The 21,441-nt window shown below is 32.6% G+C and overlaps 1 protein-coding gene across 1 annotated transcript; it reads left to right on the forward strand.

Annotated features, from left to right (window-relative positions):
• The first annotated feature begins 18 nt into the window (after positions 1-18).
• LOC127699014 (adrenodoxin-like protein 1, mitochondrial) lies at positions 19-19,116 on the forward strand. The gene is made up of 6 exons (XM_052202800.1): positions 19-180; positions 5,744-5,798; positions 9,071-9,177; positions 10,056-10,143; positions 10,940-10,992; positions 16,687-19,116. The coding sequence occupies exons 1-6, from the start codon at positions 24-26 to the stop codon at positions 16,788-16,790; spliced, it is 564 nt and encodes a 187-aa protein (XP_052058760.1). The 5' UTR covers positions 19-23; the 3' UTR covers positions 16,791-19,116.
• The last annotated feature ends 2,325 nt before the right edge of the window (positions 19,117-21,441 follow it).

Here is a 21,441-nt window from a genome sequence, read left to right on the forward strand (position 1 = left end):
TAAATAGAAACTAGTTGTCCAATATGTCAGCCCCCATGTTGCAGTTTTTTTCTAAAAGATTTTGCAGCAAATGCTTCAAGATAGTGCAACCACAAAGAGTTCCTTCAATATTGAAACGTACAGAGCAGTTAAAAATGACAACCACTCACAAAATTTCCAGACAATTTCATGTCAGTGCAGGTAAGTTAATCTATGGGTGTTGCATAATCCTGTTAGTGTTAATGTTATCAACACAAGGGAGGAATTCTAGTCACTTCGGCAACTGGTTAAATCGGCACCCGTTATAGTCAATTCGGCACCTAGTCAAATCGGGACCTGGTTATTTCGGCACCCACAATTAAAATTATGTTTTGCAATAAACTATTGAAGACTGTTTTTTTTATGATATTTGTCTTGCCTGCGACTTTCGTCACGGTATGCGAGACATAGGTAATATGAGGCAGGCATTACCTGTGAAAGGGGACAAAGTCTGTATGAATTATTTTTTTTAATTCAAACATATTTTAACTTCAAAATCTGTTAAAAAAGAAACGGAAATACCGTAACGTTTCCGATTTTGGTTCTGTTGTTAGGGATTTTAGTTGTGACATTATTTAAGTTATGACGTCATATTCAATGTAAACAAAGAAACGCTATCATCAGGTAACGTTTTTTCATATCAAATAATTGTTAAAAATGAAATTGGTATTGTGTTCCTTCCTATATTTTACCAGACTGATAAATATACATTTTACTCAAAGTATCATGACAAACGACTGAAACGAGACTGGAAGAAGGAAGTAGATTTCTGCGCAAATGCGGGAAAATAAAAAAGTTAACGATTTTGAGTTCATTAGTAGAATGAAAATTTCGGGAAATTTTCCCGATTTTTTTTAATTTTTCTACCGTAATAGGGGACCTCGTCCCCTTATTACTATCCGGCGGCGACGTAAACTATTTGTATAAAGCTTCATATTTCAGAAGGTAGAAGACCTGGATGCTTAAGTTACGTGATTAGGTCCGATTCTCAGATACTACAAGCAGCAGGTCAACTATATGTGGTGTATGGAATGATTGTAAAGGGTACATTTTAGACTGACGGTTTTCATCTGACCTTGACCTCATTTTCATGGTTCATTGGTCATTGGTAATTTTTTGTGTTTTGATCTGTTTTTATACGCCCGTTTACGGGACGTATTATGGTATACCTCTGTCCGTCCGTCCGTCCGTCCGTCCGTCGTCAACATGTCGGACATTAATTCAAAAACGCTTTAACCAGTATGCATGTAACTTTAGTGAATTGTTTATATCTATTGACGTAAGCTCCCTTTCGTTTTTTATCAATTTCAGATTTACCATTTCCAAGCTTTGGGGTTTTATTCATTAAAAAAGGGGGGATTTTCCAGTTTTCGGACAATAACTCAAAAACAATTTCACCAATTTGCATGAAACTTTTTTAAATTGTTCATATCTATTGAAGTGAGCTCCCTTTTGTTTTTTATAAATTTCGGATTTACCGTTTCCGAGTTTTGGAGTTTTATTCATTAAAAAAGGGGGGATTTTCCAGTTTTCTGACAATAACTCAAAAAAAATTTCACCAATTTACATGAAACTTTTGTGAATTGTTCATATCTATTGACTTGAGCTCCCTTTTGTTTTTTATAAATTTTGGATTTACCGTTTCCGAGTTTTGGGGTTTTATTCATTAAAAAAGGGGGGATTTTCCAGTTTTCAGACAATAACTTAAAAACAATTTCAGCAATTTGCAAAAAACTTTGGTGAATTGTTTATTTCTATTGACATGAGCTCCCTTTTGATTTTTATAAATTTCAGACTATTTAGTTTCCGATTTATGGGGTTTTATTCATTACAAAAAGGGGATTTTCCAGTTTTCGTCAATAACTCAAAAATGCTTTCAGCATTTTTTATGAAACTTTGGTAAATTGTTTATATCTCTATTTTTGTAAGCTCCCTTTTGATTACTATAAATTTTCGATTTTACGTTTCCGAGTTATAAGATTTTATTTGTTTATAGTCTGACAACAGATTTACTAAGTATTGCGCATTGCACAACAGCAAGAAATCTTTCATATAACCAATTTCAAGTTCTTTGAATACATTTATTCAGAAACCTATAATATATCAAATATTTAATTACAATCCAAATTCAGACCTGTATCAAGCTTGAATATTGTGTCCTTTTTTGCCCCAACTGTTCAGGGTTGGAACTCTGCGGGCGTATCCAGCTGCGCTCAGCGAAGCAGTTTTATTCAAGTACTGTAAGCAATAGGTCAACTTTGTTTGGTGTATGGAATGATTGTAAGGGGTACATTACTGTCTAGCTGGTGTCATCTGACCTTGACCTCCTTTTCATGGTTCATTGGTCATTGTTAATTTTTGTTTTGGTCTGTTTTTCAAGTACTGTAAGCAATAGGTCAGCTATATTTGGTGTATGGAATGATTGTAAGGTGTACATGTCTGTCTAGCTGGTGTCATCTGACCTTGACCTCATTTTCATGGTTCATTGGTCAATGTTAAGTTTTTGTGTTTTGGTCTGTTTTTCAAGTACTGTAAGCAATAGGTCAACTATAGTTGGTGTATGGAACGATTGTAAGGTGTACATGTCTGTCTAGCCGGTATCATCTGACCTTGACCTCATTTCCATGGTTCATTGGTTAACATTAAGTTTTTGTGTTTTGGTCAGTTTTTCGATTACCATTAGCAATGGGTAAACTATGTTTCGTGTATGGAATAATTGTAAGGTGTACATGTCTGTGTGATAGTTTTTATCTGACCTTGACCTCATTGTCATGGATCTTTAAGAATGTTAAGTTTATGAGATACTTGTAGTAAAACCTTTATCTTTAAGACTTTCAACATAAAATCAATGGTCAGTAAAACAGGCAAGACACTTCAGTGTGTGCACTCTTGTTTGCGTAAATCAATATGTTAGGCCATGCAAAAATGATTGTTGGTTTCCCCTAACCCTGCCGGGTCTGTTTTTACCCTCCGTGTTAATTCTTTTTTTTTCTCTTTTTTTCTTTTTTTTTGCAGATGAAAAAAAAGAGTTGTTTTGGTTTCTATGGACAATTATCAATGATACTTTTTAAAATTGTCTGATAATCTTTTAAAAGTGTTTCAACATTGCTCAAATCTCCTTCCTTCATGATCAGTTTCACATAGATTATACCACAATATAGAATGTGAAACAAACATTAATTACAGGTTAACAACAACATTCTCTGTTGAACGAAACTGATTTTTCACAAACAAACAAAAAATAAATAAAAAGTTTTTCCTGCCTGCCGGGCCTTGATAATTTTCACATGTTAGGGGAAACCAACATTTATTTTTCAATGGCATTAATTGGGTGGGTTTTTTAAACCCCTGCCGTATGTCTGTACCCAAATTTTATGTTGAGACCCCCATGTCTCAGGCGCCAAGTTGTCCCATATTGGGAGAATGTCTTGAAACAAAAGTATTTGATTATTTATATACCTTATTGGAAAATAGAAATGTTCATGTTTGAATCAGATAATTATATAAATATAAGAAGATGCATATGGTAATACTGCTAACGAGGTAAATCTCCACCAGAGAACAAATGACATAGAAGTTAGCAACTATAGATCACCTTTAAGCCTAAAATTTGAAGACTTTTGCATAAAACTCTATGACAAGATCAGACATTGCCAGACTTTATTACTGTGACTTGACTGTTAGTGTTGGTCTTTACCTATTGCAGTTAATTCAAAATTTTGACCACATTGCTTTTTAGCTCACCTGGCCCACAGGGCCAAGTGATCTTTTTTCATCACTTGTCATCAGTCGTCTTCCGTCGCCGTCATCATCTGTTAACTTTTACAAAAATCATCTCCTCTGAAACTACTGGACCAAATTTAACCAAATTTGGCCACAATCATCATTTGGATATCTAGTTAAAAAAATGTGTCCGATGACCCCGTCTGACAACCAAGATGGCCGACATGGCTAAAAATAAAACATAGCGGTAAAATGCAAGTTTTGTCTATTATTTGAAAACTGTTATAAATAGAGAAAATCTGTCAGGGGCAGAAATGTTCAGAGTGTTGAGCTCTACCAATTGTCGATATACATCAAAAGTCTCAGGCGACTTTTTATAGGAGTTATTATAAAAAAATTAAATAGATAGATAGAAACTGAGATAAGCAAAAATGATCAGCAAGACAAGATCTGCAATTATGATGAATGGAGGAAATCGTCCGACAACTCCTTATTGGAGTTATTGCCCTTTAATGACAATTTTTACCAATTTTTTTTGCGTTTTGTCTTATATGATGAAAATTATAATAGACTCTTTAAATAACAAAAATGATCAGCAAGGCAAGATCTACTAACAAGTAAAATTTTGCTGATATAGCTAGTAGACTGTCACTCTTTATAAGAGTAATTGCCCATAAATGAGGATTTTATTTTACCCTCTTTGGTGTTTTAAGCAAAAACTAAGGAAGATAGAGAGAAAGACTAAACAGACTTAATGATCAGCAATACAAGATCAACAAAAAAGAGATTTTTATCATGAATTCTATTCTCATCTACAATGAGAGTGTCCTTTGTTTAATATGCACATAGACCAAGGTGAGCGACATAGGCTCTTTAGAGCCTCTATTTTTTTTTTATCAAACCAAACTGTTCAACTGGTCAGAAATTCTAACCAACTGCTGTAGAACACCAGTCATGTCAACAAAGTGCAAGGTGATAAAATAAAACATCCCAGTACTTTACGATCCTATAAGACTATTTTTCTACTAAATTGCTATTAAATGTAAATGAAGCTAAAAATTTCTAAACATATTGCTATTGTAAAGATTCATTCGAAAAGGTGAGTGGTAGTAATATGTATCTTCGAAAGTTTGAAAAGCAGATGTTGTGAAGTAATGAGTGTAAAGAAACTGAGGGCAAGTGAATTTCCATAGTTTTGATAGAAAAATTGTAGCATCATCACTTCTAAATGAGTCATTTTGATATTAACATCATCTGAAAAGCCTGAACAATAAATTATTCAGTCATGTTCAGTCTTTCAGTCAGTTTTCAGATTTACCCACTATGGTAAATTTAGAACTGTTCAGACAATTCGCTTGCAGTCAATTCAGTGCTGTTTATTAGCTTTCCAAACAATTCAGTAATATGTTTATGTATACAGGTAAATAACACTTCTAAACATAAGCTGAACAGATCTTAATTGACTGCAAGTGAATTGTCTGAATAATACTGAATTTACAACAGTTGATAAGCCCGAAAAACTGAAAGACGGAAAATAACTGAATGATTTTGATATTGTTCAGTCTTTTGATAGCAGTTCAGATCAAAATGACCATTTCAGATCAAAATTAGTTTACTAGTGCATTGAACCCTGCTATAACAACGCATAAAGTTTATTTTAAGATAATCTTAAGTCATAAAATATCAAGTATTTACCAAAAAGTCACAGGAAAAAAGTTGCAATTGTATTAACTGTATTCCAGTGAAACAGTCACAATTATAATTTACTATACACACTAAGTAAACATTAAAACTATAATCACTGATAATATATGATATACATGTGAAAAAAGTCTCTAATAATAATTTTTTGTTATGTATAGCTGTAAAGATGGAATTTGAACTACAATGTAGGTAGCATCTTGTTTGCCCTGGGGTTTTTTTTCGAAAAAAGTAACCAGCAAAAAATGTGTGTGACCCAAACTTTTTTGAGTAATAGAACAGTATAAAATTTTCATTATAGGGCCATTACGACATGGTGATTATGAATATCAAGATCCAAAATCAGAAGATGAAGTGTAAGTAAAGTAATAATAATTATACATGATAAAGCATCAAGGTAATAGTCAATTTTAAAGTAAACAACTTTGTCTCCAATATATATGTAACACTCCCAAACGTGTCCATCCCCCAAAACATGTCGATACCCCCAAACGTGTCTATTCCGCCCAAACGTGTCCTTCAAATCATAAATCGCCCAAACATGTCCGATTTCACATCCCCAAACGTGTCCGATCATTGTTATTCGCCAAAACGTGTCCAGATAAAAACGCCAAAACGTCTCAAAACTCTTAGCGCCAATGTAACTCCGTGAAGTCAAAAACGTTTACGGCAATTCAATGGCGTGGGATACGATAAAATACTTCGGGTTCAGTTTGATTCTTAAAAAATCAAAGTAGCTACCCAATGAAATCTGGAGGAAAGTTTAGTAATCCGTATCGACAAATGTCCAAGACAAGCTACACTGTGCACAGTCATTTCTGCTTTCATATAAATAGACATCACGTTAAAAAAGACTCCCACAATAAAAAGATATTTTTTACTTGCAGCAGTTTTAATAATTTTTTATAGAAAGTTCAAATAATTTTAATTTCACAATTAAAAATTTAATACATTTTATCTTGTAAATTTTGTTGATGGGAGTTTTTAACGACCTTCACTGGCTATACAGCCATCGCAAGGTCCGTAAATTTTCACTGTGCTTCACTGTTAATAAAGTGGTAATTTATTAGCATGAATTTGTTTAACGCCAGTTATTATTAGCTCACCTGGCCCAAAGGGCCAAGTGAGCTTTTCTCATCACTTAGGGTCAGGTGTCCGTCGTCCGTCGTCGTCGTCGTCGACGTTAGCTTTTTACAAAAATCTTCTCCTCTGAAACCACTGGGCCAAATTTAACCAAACTTGGCCACAATCATCATGACCCCGCCAACCAACAAAGATGGCCGCCATGGCTAAAAATAGAACATAGGGGTAAAATTTAGATTTTGGCTTATATCTCTGAAACCAAAGCATTTAGAGTAAATCTGATATAGGATAAAACTGATTATCAGGTCAAGATCTATCTGCCCTGAAATTTTCAGACAAATCTGACAACCTGTTGTTGGGTTGCTGCCCCTGAATTGGTAATTTTAAGGAAATTTTGCAGTTTTTGGTTATTACCTTGAATATTATTATAGATAGAGATAAACTGTAAACAGCAATAATGTTCAGCAAAGTAAGATCTACAAATAAGTTGTCATGACCAAAATTGTCAGTCGTCACCTTTAGGAGATTTGCCCTTAATAGTCAATTTTAAACAATTTTTTGTAAATTTTTGTAATCTTTTACAAAAATCTTCTTCTCTGAAACTACATAGACAAATTTAACCATACTTGGCCATAATCATTATTAGGGTATCTAGTTCAAAAAATTTGTCCGATGACCCCGCCTTCCAACCATCATGGCGGACTTGGTTAAAAATAGAACATAGGGGTAAAATGCAGTTTTTGGTTTATATCTCTGAAGCTAAAGCATTTAGAGCAAATCTGACAGGTGGCAAAAATTTTCATCAGATTAAGATTTATCTGCCCTGAAATTTTCAGATGAATCCGACAACCCGTTGTTGGGTTGCTGCCCCTGAGTTAGTAATTTTACAAAAATTTTGCAGTTTTTTGTTATTATCTTAGATATCATTATAACATCTAATATCTAATACTATTAATTATGATTTTAACCTTATTTTACATGATTTCCAAAGCATCAGTAAATACAGGTGAGCGACACAGGCTCTTGAGAGCCTCTAGTTTTATTAAGCATAATTGCAAGCTAAATTTGCAACACATACTTAACTATTGAATGTTGATTGCTTAATGTCCAGTGGCAAATATGTCATGCGTAATTAGAAAAAAACATAAACATTGCAATTTATTAGTTTTGTAGTTTGAATAATTGTTTACTAAGTGGATTATATTTTACTAATATTCTCCGATTATACCTAAATGTCTATATAATGTATGAGGGTATTGCACGACCTGCTTCATGCAGAATTGGTTTCTGTGCTTTTAAAAGAGAGACTTTACGGTTTCATATAAACCGGACACGTTTGGCCTTTTTTAATTAAACGGACACAATTGGGGGCTTATAAACAGAACAAGTTTTGGCGCCCTTTAGCAACAAGACATGTTTTGCAGTTCAGCGACGTCATATGGACACGTTTGGGGGAATCGGACACGTTTGGGGGGATGGACACGTTTCTGAGTGTTACATATATTTATAGAGGAAACAACTCCTAGATGGGTTAAACTTTGTTCCCTGTCAATGCAAACCTAATCTAAAGAGCATGTTTTGGATGAACAATGAACTTAATCTGTAAAAAAAAATCATTCTGTAACCACATATTTGTAAATCCCATTTATACCTTAATAAGTGATGAACTTATGAAGTTAAAGTTATTGTCAGATCCAACATAATAAACCATGCTTTGTATAGAAAGGGAAGCAGTTTGCCCAACTTAAGAGTTATTTCTCTTTGCAAAAATTCTAAAATTGGAAAAAAAGACAGTTATTTGAAAAAGTACTTTTCCTGAAGGCAAAAAAGACAAAATTAAATAAAAGGCAACCTTAAAACAAATTAAACAAAAGGCATCTGAAGTTTAACCTATTGTCGCTTGAAAACTTAAATAGAGCAAAAGCAGGAATTGAAATAAAAAAGCAGTGCCATGTAGTTTGCATTGTGCTATTGACTGGGTTAAAGGAATGTGTATCTTTATTCAATGCACTGTAACGGAGGGTTAATTAGAAATCGATAATCAACCATAATAAAGAAATACATACAAACATATAATTAAAATTGCAATGTTCAACGAATGTTGGGTAGAAGCTCAAATAGTTTGGCACATACTGGTATACTTAATAAGTAAAGGGTTCATGTTCACCTTCAAAAGCCTATTCAGAAACACTTGACATCACATGCTATCACATTCTTTGAATCATTTAATCATCTATTATTGAACTTCTTTGGATTGTCTAGTTTCCTTCAACAATATTATTACTGCCGAAGGTCAGTGGTTCTCTCCGGTTATTACGGCTTCCTCCAATAATAAAAACTTGGCGCCACATTATAGCCAATGGTGCTGAAAGTTTCATAAAAAACCCATCAATCAATCAATCAATTCATGACAACAATATTATCATTCTAATGCATACAAATTTCATGAAGCTATCACGCAAACATTTGAAAAGATTAAATCAGAAAAAAGTTGGTGCATTTTTAAATTGCAACTGGCGAACTACATCATGTTATTATTTTTCAGTGTAAATATTACTTATATAGATAGAAATGGAGTAAGAAAACCAGTCAGAGGAAAAGTTGGTGATAATCTGATGTATTTAGCTCACAGATATGACATAGAGTTAGAAGGTAAATAAAACTAATGCCCATCAGAAGAATGTAGAAATACCACTATGACCCTATTGTATTGTTAGTCATAGTGTTGGATCATTTGAGTGATCAGTTATTTTTTGCTCAGATGACTTGTTAAGTTTGTGGCTCCAACATGTTGAAATCTGACCTGCAACATGGGGGGTGGTTTTGCAGGAGACCTTACCACCTGACTTATCATTTAAAAGGACCTGTGGCCTTTAAATATTTTTTAGTTGTTTGTAGCATCCTCAAAATGTTTTGAAACCATAACCTAGTATGCAATCATGATGTATATTTACGGTGCTCTGGAATCACCTGACATTGTCTTATCAAATCTTACTGTGTTTAACTTGTTTAATTAATTAGATGTATTTGAAGCATCCTTAACATGTTTTAAAACCATGACCTAGTATACAATCATGCCATGGTGTCTATTATGGTCATTGGAAAAACACCTGTACCAGTCAAATTACGATCTATGTTGCCATTTAAATTGATATATTAGCCTAGAAAATAGATATTTAGCCTTGAGAATTGAAATGTCAGTTTACGCTATTCAAACAATAGGAGTTGATAGATTTGGCATGGATTGCATAAACTTACCTTTCAATTCTCAAGGCTAAAAATCTATTTTCTAGATTAATATACCATTTTAAATGACCATAAAGGTGCTTGTGAATAAGTGAACATGTTTATTCAAAGATTATTATGTTTAATCATTTTTTGTTTTAAAGGTGAATTTGAAGCAGCATCAACATGGTTTTATATTGCGACATTAATGTTCAATAATTTTTTATTAGTTAAGGCAACTATGAAACATCATCAACATGGTTTTAAATTATGATTATGATATTTAACCCTGTTTTATATTTCAGGTGCCTGTGAAGCATCACTAGCTTGTTCAACATGTCATGTTTATGTACATAACAATTACTTTGATAAGTTACAAGAGCCTGAAGAAGAGTAGGTTTTCTGTAATATAAGCATAAGATGACTGTATTACTTGTACAGCAATCTTAAATAATTGTGAATAGCATAACTATATTTTAAAAGCACATGATATTACCCACATAAACTTCTTAGGTTTACCAAAAGATGGTCTGTTTAGACTTTATTGTATCCAATATGGATTAAGAGTGTTTTAATATATTCTTATTTAGTATAAAACCAAACCTATCTTTTTAGTATCCAAAGAAGTTTACAGTGGAATCCCCCTTTGTCCACTCAGCCACTGATATTGTGCAGTACCAGATTTCATCACATCAGCAATGTAACATAAATAGAATTGTTCTTGTAGTTGTTTCGGTCTTTCAATGGGGATTAAAGGTTAAAACTGATAAATTAAAATATATAGTTGCAATCCCATATTTAACCATTTTCCATTAAAATCAATGATATCTTCAGATAAAATTGTTTCATATGAAGGCAAATTTTGATAAAATAAAATACACATAACTTTTTCTTCACATCTTTCTTTTATTCAAAATTAACCTTTTTGAGAAGTTATGCACGAAATCACAGGACATGAGAAGAACCGTCAATTTTGGAAACACATTTCAAAAAATATTATCTGATACTAGTAATTATTTTTATGGGTTTACTAAAGCATAGCCAAAAGTCTTAGGTGCGTGGAAACACCTGACTGCTCTGTATATCAAAATTGAAAAATTTAAAAAGCACTGATGAAATCTCTATGATATATTGTTGAAGTTTTGACTAGAAATTTGTCTTTTTCTTGATTTTAATAATTTTTTTACAGAGAAGAAGATATGTTAGACATGGCTGTGTTTTTAAAGGAGAATTCTAGATTAGGTGTGTATAAATAGAAACAATGTTGAGAAACTGTTACATTACCATTCAAGGTTAACAGCAGAACGTGAGATCATTTGATTATTATAAATGAAAGGTCTTTAAAGATAGAAATACAGTGTTTTAAGAAAATGAGTAGCAAAATTCTCAAATGAAAAAAATATTCAATCTTTGCACCACAATTCAGATTTCTAATCAGAAACTAAGTGTCAAATTTTTAAGAGTACATTATTCAACATTTCAAAATCAGCACAGTAAAAGAACGTGAAACACAGTATGGTATGAAGTTTATGTAATTTGAAGAGCTTTTTGCAATCCCAAAAACGAAAATATAAATAGACGAGTGACATTAACCATAAAATCATATTTTTAATGCACCCACCTAACATACAGCTAAATGATATACCATTCGAAAGCATATCATCTGCCCTATCTATTTTGCCTGGTCGTCAAATATTCGTATGGTGCAATTTCCGTGAAATCACAATGAAAGGTCAAGGTCGCATACTTTCTTATTTAACAAGATGTCAGCATTTTTGCATACTCTGTCTTCTGAACAATAATATTTTGTATGGAAATATGAAAATCTGTTAGAACAGATGTTAACAGTTACTTATCGAACGCACTTAAAAATATTAGTGACGGATTTTTAATAAATAGCGCCGTTTTCCTGAAATTCCAGTAAAAATGATAAAATTGCGTTGAAATCAAAATTTTTGTCTGTTATTCATTTGTAATTCACCATAGAACCAAATAACATATTCTATTTAGTGCTTAGGAAGTTTTTGACATCATCAAATTACTACAAATACCTTTCATGATAATTAAACAGCCAATTATAACAACTCGTGCAGTTGCCCAAAATACCACCATCTGCAAAAAGATAGCTTTTTTGCTGTTCTATGTTAACAAAATTTGTATGTACCAATCTTTTAAAGCTAATTAATTTCTTGAAATACATGTAAATTGACACATACTGCAAATCTATTTTTTTTTGAAAATTCTAGCAGTTCACTATAAGTACACTGTAGTGTAAAGATGAATTATTGATTGATAACTCCACTTTCGGCACTACTGGCTACTAAATAAAATTGAGACCGAAAATTGGGAATGTGTTAACAATACAACAACCCGACAAAAAAGCAGAAAACAGACCAAGGCCACCAATGGGTCTCCAACACAGCGAAAAAATCATGTACCCGGAATCAGTCTTCAGCTGGCCCCTGAAAAAAAAAAGTGTACTAGTTTAGTGAAAACGGACGCCACACTAAACTCCGAAACATATAAATGAACTAAAATTAAATATTAAGATTAACAAAGGCCAGAGGCTCCTGACTTAGGACAGGCGCAAAAATGTGGAGGGGTTAAACATGTTTTGTGAAATCTCAACCATTCTCTTTACCTCTAGCAAATGAAGACTAAAAAAACACACATCAATACGCACAGTAAAACTCAGTTAAAAAGAAGTCCGAGTCCGATGTCAGAATAGGTAACTGATGAAATTAGCAAAATGATGGTGATACATAAATTAACAAAGGACTACAGCAGTATTACTGACATGCCAGCTCCAGACCTCATATATCTTCATCATAATTACACAGTATTTTGTGGCGATCAGTTTATATTGGAGGCGGAAGACGGAGTGCTCTATGAGATCAACCGACCTTCAGCAGAAAGCTGACAATCCCAGTCAATTAAACTTTAACTATATTTATTAGTATGAATGACGAAATTACTGTGTAGGTGTCACCCAAATATTCAACCAATCATCATCAATGGCCTTTTGTTAAAGTAGGCAACCTCTAATCAAACAAAGCAGTTTTGATGTAGATGTTGTAAATTACTACAACTGCATGTTGCAAGTAAATTTTCTTAATAAAAACTGATATATGAATATGCATTTAAACCAGTTTTATTCTAAATTCAATTGCCTATGGTTTTGCATTTAAATCTAATTGTAACTGTACCACAGAATATTCTCATTTAAGACATCAGAAAACAAGAGCGCCGTTTCATACAAGTGATAGGTTTTGCTTGTTATGGTATAAGACCACTAATTCATAGCCCCATTGCTTTCTATGTTAAATTCTGCAATTTCAAGCATAAATGGCTACTTTGTCTTAAGTTCAAATAAAGTGGCAGTTATTTCATGTCAAAACTGTACCTTATGCTGACTTGTGCTGAAAAAATCAACATACCTTTAATTGCATATTAGAGCGTACTGGTTCCCTGAAGTTTGATAGTACAAAAACAGGAACTTCTGATCTGAACAACAGGCCAAATGAGCCCTCCTATTCAAATTTCATATACTTCTTTATTATTCAAATAAAACTTTCAACAAGGGTGCTACAGTGATCCCAAGTCCCCAAGCTTTCATTTGATACTAAAACTACCCAAATATTCCCACTATTGACAAAGATTTAGCTATGCGTAGGAACTATTTTGTTTAAAATATGTACTACTTTCTTGTATGTTCTTTCCGACCGGGTCTGAATTAGTGGTTCTATACCTATAACAGCACCAAACTTGTCATATTGACTTCTGCTTGGCTTAATTTCCTTCTATGATCTATTTCTAGCATAGAAAAACACGTAAAGCTTTTGTCAAAACACTATATCACTGAATTCAAGCTCAAATTGGACTGGTAGTAACATATGCGTTAAACAAAGAAAACTACATATGGATACTAATAGTGACAGATATGACACTTTTTCAATTTTTACAAGTTCTGATTTGTTAATATCTACTCAAATAACAGTGTTCTTACCTATATGTCTTATTTTTATCAGAGATTCTTCCTTGAGTATAAATACAGTGGTCCAAACATAAAATATAATTGATAATTTTTTCCCCCCTTTTTTCTACATGTTGGAAAAGGAGAGTGATTTGATAAAAAAAAACATACTTTTATGTATGAACATGAATCAACAAGAACAATTTATGTATCTCCAAGCTAGACAACTTGCTAAAATGGTTATAAAATGCATTTCAAGTGAGATTTTGGAATTCCTATATAAGTATACACCAATTTTCCTTGAAATAAATAATTCACCAAGAAACACAATAAAACATGAACAGTCACTAGATAATTTGACTAAAAACAATATTTATACAATAAACTAGTCATAATATATAAGTTTCATTGGTTTCAGAGTTAGATAATCCAAAAATTTAAATTTCAGGTAAAATCTTAACTGTGTATGCCAAATGACCAAAAAAGGCTAAAATACCTTATTGTAGCAATTTGAGGGCTGTAATTTGACACTAACATAATTGTTACACAAAAAAAATAATGTAACATGATTTCTGACAACAAATGTGACCAATTTTCACTGTAAAGAGTATGATTTCTAAAAATAGAATTTCACATGCCTGTCAGTAATAGGTATAAGACCACTAATTCATAGCCCCATTGCTTTCTATGTTAAATTCTGCAATTTCAAGCATAAATGGCTACTTTGTCTTAAGTTCAAATAAAGTGGCAGTTATTTCATAACAAAACTGTACCTTATGCTGACTTGTGCTGAAAGAATCAACATACCTTTAATTGCATATTAGAGCGTACTGGTTCCCTGAAGTTTGATAGTACAAAAACAGGAACTTCTGATCTGAACAACAGGCCAAATGAGCCCTCCTATTCAAATTTCATATACTTCTTTATTATTCAAATAAAACTTTCAACAAGGGTGCTACAGTGATCCCAAGTCCCCAAGCTTTCATTTGATACTAAAACTACCCAAATATTCCCACTATTGACAAAGATTTAGCTATGCGTAGGAACTATTTTGTTTAAAATATGTACTACTTTCTTGTATGTTCTTTCCGACCGGGTCTGAATTAGTGATTCTATACCTTATAAAGCCAGGTTTAATGCACCATTTTATACGCAAGAAAATGTAGTATCAAGTCAGGAATATGGCAGTTGCTTTCCATTTCTGTTATATGTGTTTGAGCTTTTAATTTTTCCATTTTATATAGGACTTTCAGTTCTGAATTTCCCTTGAAGTACGGTATTTTTGTTATTTACTTTTTAGTAGATCATCTGTCATGCATTGCTTATACATTGGCATATATAAGAATGAGGCAGTCTAAAACTATAGTCATCATTTTTCATGCATAGGTTTCATATCAATAATAAGTGATATTAGTTGACGTGAAAAAAAACATACCAAGAGGTATGCATAAGTGTAAATAACATGGGTTAAAACAATCTGTTTAAAATTCAGATATGTTGCAACTCGCATGTTATCAAATGAGGATAACGAAATCAGAGATCCATATAGTAATTAGATTGTGTTAAGATAAGATTATGAGATGTAATGGTACATTTGATTTGCTTACTATTTAACTATTTTTTTATCATGGAAAAAATCCCTTCATGTACAATCTCCATATGTGCACTTTAAAGACAAACTGACGTAGGGACGCAAGGTTTATATCTTACATCGATATCTGATCTAGCTGGTTTTCAATTTAAAAAAACAGATAACACATGAACAAAGCAAAAAAGTCGGACAAACAAACTACACTCTTTAAAACACTACACCGAAATGTGCGAACACTACCTAACACCTGTGGTAAATGCATTTGCTCAGTAAGAATATATTCAATCTTCCACAATATTAATTCTCTATCATATTTAGTAAAACAACTAATAACATATGTAATAATGAGCTAACATTTAAAAGAATCAGCCGGATTTGTGATTGAAAAGGCGCATTGTGCGAACAGTATTCGTTTGAATATTGATTGAGAATAAACTTCGCCTTTCAACATCGCAAACACATTTTTACTATATATACCTTTTTTATTCATTAAAGGACTTTCATTACCCCTTTTCAAATATGGTTAATCATTTTCTTCCGATATTTACTATATTATCTAGCCAAAGAAAAGCCAAATGATCCATATTTGAAGATTGTGTTTTTATAGGGCAACTGCAAAAGTTTCATTAGAAGGCTGCATCTAGACCTATATCTTATTAATTAAGTTTATAATCTATAAACGATAAATTAGTTATATTTTTGACATAGAGATATTGATACCTGAAGAAATATTTAGCTTTTAGTGCAATTTTATCATTTTTGGAAGTTTTTTTTAAGAAATGCAATTTTATGTAAATATTGCGCAATTAACATTTTAGTTTGCATTTGATTTGGAATTATGGTTTTTTGTTTTATAAGATTCAGACAATGTTTAGATGAAAAATATACAGGTACCAGAAAAGGGCATTTTGTTTAATTCTATCAAAATTTTTTGAATATTCATATTTGACCTTTAACCTTGATTTAACAAAAAATGCACCGTACGAATTATTGACGACCGGGTAAAATAGAAAGTACAGGTAATAAGCTTTCGAATGATATACAATATAGCCGTATGTTAGGTGGGTGCATTAAAGTCGTTAACTAAGCGTCTTTTTGAAAAATGTCACTCGCCTAAAAAGGATGAAGAAATAAAAACTTTCCGTCTGTTCTCCTCTTTAACCATGAACTTGGATGAGAGATGCAGACATTAAAATGAGGCCTTATTGCATATGATTGAGAAACTTAGTGACATGAAATTTTGAAGGCACTCCAATGATCAACGTTTAGAGTATAGGGTTTTGCACAAGCAGACAACAAGACCTAACAAAAGTCAATCGCACTACAATGTACATGTAAATTTTATAGGTTAAAAAACTGTTTTGAATTTCAGGTTGTCAGATTATATTAAACAAAGAATTGGAAGGTTTAGAAGTAACATTACCTCAGGCTACAAGGAACTTTTATGTAGACGGACATGTACCTCAGCCTCACTGATATCAAGTCTTTGTGATAGTCAAAGCTTTTATCTCATATTGGAATCATTTTGTGACTTTCACTTCAACCAACAGTAAATGATTAGAATTGCATAGAGCTCTACCAAGAAAAGTCTGACATCTTTATGGAGAGGGAGAAACTAAAGACAACAACATTATAACATAATGAATTTTTGTAATGTTAAATTTATTTTGAATATTACTGGGAAGATGGAGTGATATTTACATTGTGAAATATTAACAAATAAGATATATTTAAACATAAAAATTCCTTATTGTATTTCTGTGGTTAGCTCATCAGAAAATGTTGCATCAAGGCTATTTTTGCTCTCAAATTTGACTTAATCATGTATTTGAAATCACATGACATTTTTCACTGGAGGCTTGTGCTTCACATAGAATTAAAAAAAAAATCTTTCATTTCATGCTCCATGCATATCTAAACATATAATGTGATTCCTCAGATACCCTCCAACCCTTATACATAGAACCACCAATAGCTGTAAATTGACCCTTATAAGGGTTGCTTCTCATGGCTGTGTGTGTCATCCAAGGGCATGGACACCATGGACATAGTTTTTACATGTGACGTTATAAGGAGCTTCACTTTATTGAAACAATTTCTCTTCTGAAACCACATGTGAAAAAGTTCATAAGGTATATGTAGATTTGCCTTCATTTTTATTGAGACTAAAAGTTAAATCAGTCAGATTTTAAGACATCAATACACTTATTATAATGGAAAAGAATATGGTGTATTGATTCATGACACAAAATCCCAAAATGCACATGAAATGATAAAAGGCAAAGGAATAGAGATTTAATTGCTGTTCTTGATTAAAATCGTAGAGAAAGATTTGAAGACTCTTTTCACCATCAAACAAATACTCAGATCATTACCGGTACTATGAACCAGACATAGGGATCGGTTTAATGAAAATATAAAAAAAAAAAAATTTCACAGGAGATGTGTTTAAAACAACCGTTTCTTCCCAGAATTGTACCTTAGGAACAATTTTGCCAAGCAATTCGGCCATCAGCATTACTGTAAATAAAAACTTTTTGCAGGGTAAAAAAATCCTTGAATAGGATGTATTTGACCAGTTTATGAAAATTTTGTCTGGAAATTATCTTGAGATAAAATGTGTTCATCCTACCTCACAATCAAAATGTCCCCCAATGTTTGGAACAAAATAATTGATATCAGTATGAGCAGATTGCAGCTGTAATATTTTGTAATTTAAAGGTATTGTTAACTCTTTAACTCAAGATTTGTTTTGTCATAACACATTTCTGGAATGTGTTTCTAACTGCACTCTGTGCAGAAAATATGTCAAGACAAATCCATATAAATGAATCAGAGCATTTAAATCTAAAACATGTTTAATAGAGCATCCCAAACCATGAAAGGACACTCATGAAATTAACCTGATTTTCCTAAGCTTTTTCTATGAGGCTTAAATTTTATGTGAGTAATGATAGTACATTGAATTTTAGTTTGCTTGTTGGTAATAAAGAGGAACTTTTTGATTGGTAATTTAACTATCATTTGTCACTGTCTGCCAATCAAATCGCATATCAGATAATGATGCCTATAGATCTAGTCTCATCATTTATATGTTTGTGTATTTACCATACCTAATGAAAAAAATCATGTATAGTTTACAAACAAATGAATTTGATTTCATCGATATCAAGACTTAAGTACCATATATTTCTTTCTTAGTTTATTTATGACATTTCTACATTTATGATGGAATATTAGTTTCACAAAAGAAGCATTTATGTTTTGTGAGATCTGAAGTTCTTAACTTTTATTATTCAGGATTTGTTTACATTATGTTAATTTATTGATTCACATTTAATATATCAATTTCTAGATTATGATTTTATATTACTTTGATTCATGTTTGAGAATGTGAGTTCTAACCCTATTTATGGGGAGGTGTGTACGACTTCTTACTTCACATCGATATTACCTCTGTGCACATAATCACAGGAACATGTCTCTGTGAAGAAATTTTTTTACCTATATCCCGTAATAAGGTATACAGGGGAAACCAAACAGAGGCAAGTGGCTGTGAAGCTAATCTATCAATCTAGTGCTAAGAAAGAACAAAAATTTGTCAACTACATAATGTTCATGTAGATGTCACATGCTATCAATGGTAACCTCTTTTGCACCTGATAGATAAAACTATAAATGACATTTTTGTGATTGATTTTTTGACTATATTTATGTGTTTGCAGTTAAATATTTGTGATATCAAAATTAGTTTGAATGTTATATGTTATGAAGACAATTAATAAAAGTAAACAATAATTTATGTCGTTTTTGGCTTTGATACACAAAGATTAATTGACATACAATGTATAGAAATGGCCCATTCATTTGTTAATTCCCATAATTTTATGTCCTGACCAAAACATTAAGAAAATCTCTGCTCTATTGATAGACTGCTACTTAATTTCTATCCACAAATATTACATTCATATTCAGCACAAAATCATATCAATGACATATTATATACCCTACATTGTACTAGACCAACAAGCTTGAGTTTTAACAATAGTAGCTTGCAAGGTCATAGCAAAGAGGAAGGCATGTCGCCCTACTAAGACCATTGTTAAGTTTCTGCTTTGACCAGTCTTGGTTCTTACTTTTTATACAGCCGCAAAAAAATTTGCGGTTGTATATTGGTATCACTTTGTCATCTTGTCAGCGTCGTCCAAAGACAGTTGGTTTCCGGACAATAACTTCAGTATAATTAAATAGAGGGAAAAAATTTTTTGGGGGAAAAGGGGGGGGGGGGGGAAAGAAATTGTTGGGGGGTCAATTTTTTCTCATTTTGCAACAGCAAAAGGTATTGCACAAAAGCAAAAAATTGAATATAAATTCAAATCATATAACCAATTCCAAGTTCTTTGACTACAGTTATTCTGTGTGAGAAACCTATTATGTGTCAAATATTTAATTACAATCCAAATTCAGACCTGTATCAAGCGCGAATATTGTGTCCATTTTTGCCCCAACTGTTCAGGGTTGGACCTCTGCGGTCGTATCCAGCTGCGCTCGGCGAAGCAATTTATTTTAAAATCTTATTGTGGAAAATTAGTAAATTCCAATTTTGAAATCTTTGGTTTGACCCAGCTGTTGATAGAACCCATAATCTCACATTCCAGGCAAGCATGTTGCCACAAGACCACCTAGGCAGTATATTGCATGAATGAAGTCATATATCATGATTGTCGCTCTTAACCAAAAGTTGTAATTCGTGTGTTTACTAAACAAAGGTCCTGTCTACCTCGTATGGATAGCTGGTAAATATATTGAAAACATTGTGTCATTTCTAAATACCTTGTAATGTTTGATCAAGTCCTGTCCATTTTAAAAGTTCATATCCATTTCACATCAGTGTTTGATACATTTACATTATTGGAAAGTACATAATTTATTTGTACTAGTCTTAGAAATGGAGAAAAAAACTAGACATGGAAGCTTTTCTTGGCAAGTATTTTTTACTTACATGGCCAAATTGAAAAGTAAATACTGGTACTTGGGTGTCAATTATTTTTTATTTTTAGGGGTTTATGCTTTGTAAAAATTTATCAAAGATGAAGGGGGGGGGGGGGGGGGAAATAATGGTGAGAACATAAAGTCTATGTTCTTTTATTAGAACAAGAGTGCACATTCTTAAATGTCTCAGACTATACAGATAAGATTGAATTTATGTTGAAAGTCATTGAAATAAGGTTTTACTATAAATATCATTATCAATGATCTATCTTAATGAGGTCAAGGTCAGATGAACCTTACCAGAATGACAAATACATGTAAACATTACAATCATTCCATGCACCAATTATAGTTGGTCTATTGCATTTAGAATCTTAGAAAACTACCTTATCACGAAAAATTTATACACTGACCAGTAAACCAAAATATGAGGTCAAGATCAGATGACATCTCCTAAGCCAACATGTACACCTTGCAATCAGTCAATACACTAAATATAGTTGACCCTTTTCTTATTGTATCTGAGAAACAGACCAAACTAAGAAAACTTACCACTGACTACTGAACCATGAAAATGAGGTCAAGGGCAGATATGTACACCTTACAATAATTCTATATACCAAATTTAGTTGACTTGTTGCTTATAGTATAAGAGAAATGAACCCAACAAGAAAAAAAAGTTAACAGCAAACAATGTGCCATCAAAGTGATGGCAATAAAATTGAGCATGAAAATGGGGAATATGACATAGAGACAACAACATGACCAAAGAGCAGAAAACAGCCGAAGGCCACCAATGGGTCTTCAACACAGCAAGAAAATCCTACACCTGGAGGCGGGCTTCAGCTGGCCCCTAAATAAAATTGTGGCAGGGTTAAACATGTTTTGCGAGATCTCAACCCTCACCCTATACCTCTAGCCAATGTAGAATAAACAAACACACAGCAATACGCACAGTAAAACTCAGTTTAAAAGAAGTCTGAGTCCCATGTCAGAATAGGTAACAAAAGAAACTAAGCAAAATGACAATGATACATAAATTAACAAAGGACTACTAGCAGTTACTGACATGCCAGCTCCAGACTTCAATTAAACTGATTGAAAGATTATGTCTTCATCATATGAAAATCAAGCA

Source organism: Mytilus californianus, unplaced genomic scaffold (assembly GCF_021869535.1).
Source record: "Mytilus californianus isolate M0D057914Y unplaced genomic scaffold, xbMytCali1.0.p SCAF_1, whole genome shotgun sequence".
Classification (NCBI taxonomy): domain Eukaryota; kingdom Metazoa; phylum Mollusca; class Bivalvia; order Mytilida; family Mytilidae; genus Mytilus; species Mytilus californianus.

Bases quoted from the DNA above. Each gene is read 5' to 3' on its own strand.
- LOC127699014 (XM_052202800.1), top strand. From the start codon at position 24: ATGTCAGCCCCCATGTTGCAGTTTTTTTCTAAAAGATTTTGCAGCAAA. The intron at 181-5,743 runs GTAAGTTAATCT...TTTTCATTATAG, and splicing joins ACAATTTCATGTCAGTGCAG to GGCCATTACGACATGGTGAT. The intron at 5,799-9,070 runs GTAAGTAAAGTA...ATTATTTTTCAG, and splicing joins CCAAAATCAGAAGATGAAGT to TGTAAATATTACTTATATAG.